Source organism: Perkinsus marinus (assembly GCF_000006405.1).
Source record: "Perkinsus marinus ATCC 50983 genomic scaffold scf_1104296936930, whole genome shotgun sequence".
In the NCBI taxonomy this organism is placed as follows: Eukaryota; Perkinsozoa; order Perkinsida; family Perkinsidae; genus Perkinsus; species Perkinsus marinus.
The window spans coordinates 1-925 of NW_003213994.1; the positions used below are offsets into that span (position 1 = coordinate 1).

The window sequence follows — 925 nt, forward strand, 5'->3', positions numbered from 1 at the left end:
AATTTATTTGCTCGGTGGTCATCTACCATGAAGGAACCTTTGCCGAGTTGTGACTGAGTGGTGGAAGCCCACGCTCATGCCAAGCGGGCGTCGGCTCGGCTTGGTGGCACAAATTCCCTCTCTAGTAGGCGGCTTGAGTCTCCGTGATAGGACCTCCATCACTGCTCTTCGATCGAACGGGATGGGATCCACTACACCGATTGTGTCTCTGAGAGTGAATGCACGCATGCGCAAGTTGGGTATGTGTTCAATCGGGTTGCAGTGCAAGTCTTGCATCAACTTTGAAACGATGGAATTGACATCGTGAATCACACTTTTAATCGTAGCCATATACTCGGCAAAACTCCGAATCCCCTCTGTTGCGTGACAACATTGAATGCTTCCAGAACTGAGACAGTTCCGTTTTGAAGTAACGAGAGAATGCTATTATAAGTCCATACGATGAGTTTGCCGCGTGGTATAGACCAGCGGATGCCGAAGATGCTTGTCCCGTACCTTATCAGTGCAACTTTGATCCTCTCATCCAGCAGAGTGTCTAAGTTCATGCTCGGACTTGAGTTCACCTCGAGTAGCCAAGCACGGAGGGACTCGTCGAAGATAACGTCGAAGCCATACAGCTCAAATGAGTTGACCTTGAAGCCTCAGGATGAAAACAAGTCGACTGTCAACACCAAATTCCATCGACAGTTTGGCCGAGTGGTCTAAGGCGCTGGCTTAAGGCGCCAGTCCGAAAGGGCGTGGGTTCGAACCCCACAGCTGTCAGACATTTCATCACTTGCTCCATGTAAGTCCTATCATGCATATTCTACCATTTCTGAGGGGTCGCAACGCTCACCTGGGAGTTCATCATATGCTCGCACATGACCAGCGTCCTCACGACCACATCCTTGACCTTTTCCCAGAGTATCGCCCAGCCTATGCCTCT

The 925-nt window shown here is 50.3% G+C and overlaps 1 protein-coding gene and 1 non-coding gene across 2 annotated transcripts; one reads left to right on the top strand and one right to left on the bottom strand.

The window, feature by feature from the left end:
* Positions 1-465: 465 nt before the first annotated feature.
* On the bottom strand, positions 466-640 carry Pmar_PMAR003206 (hypothetical protein; the record flags this gene model as incomplete). Its single annotated transcript, XM_002783629.1, has 1 exon — positions 466-640. A coding segment is annotated over one exon (175 nt), but the record flags the coding sequence as incomplete, so codon positions are not given.
* A 42-nt stretch (positions 641-682) lies between these two features.
* On the top strand, positions 683-762 carry Pmar_PMAR003207. The gene has a single exon. It is a non-coding gene; the product is annotated as a tRNA-Leu (tRNA).
* Positions 763-925: the final 163 nt, after the last annotated feature.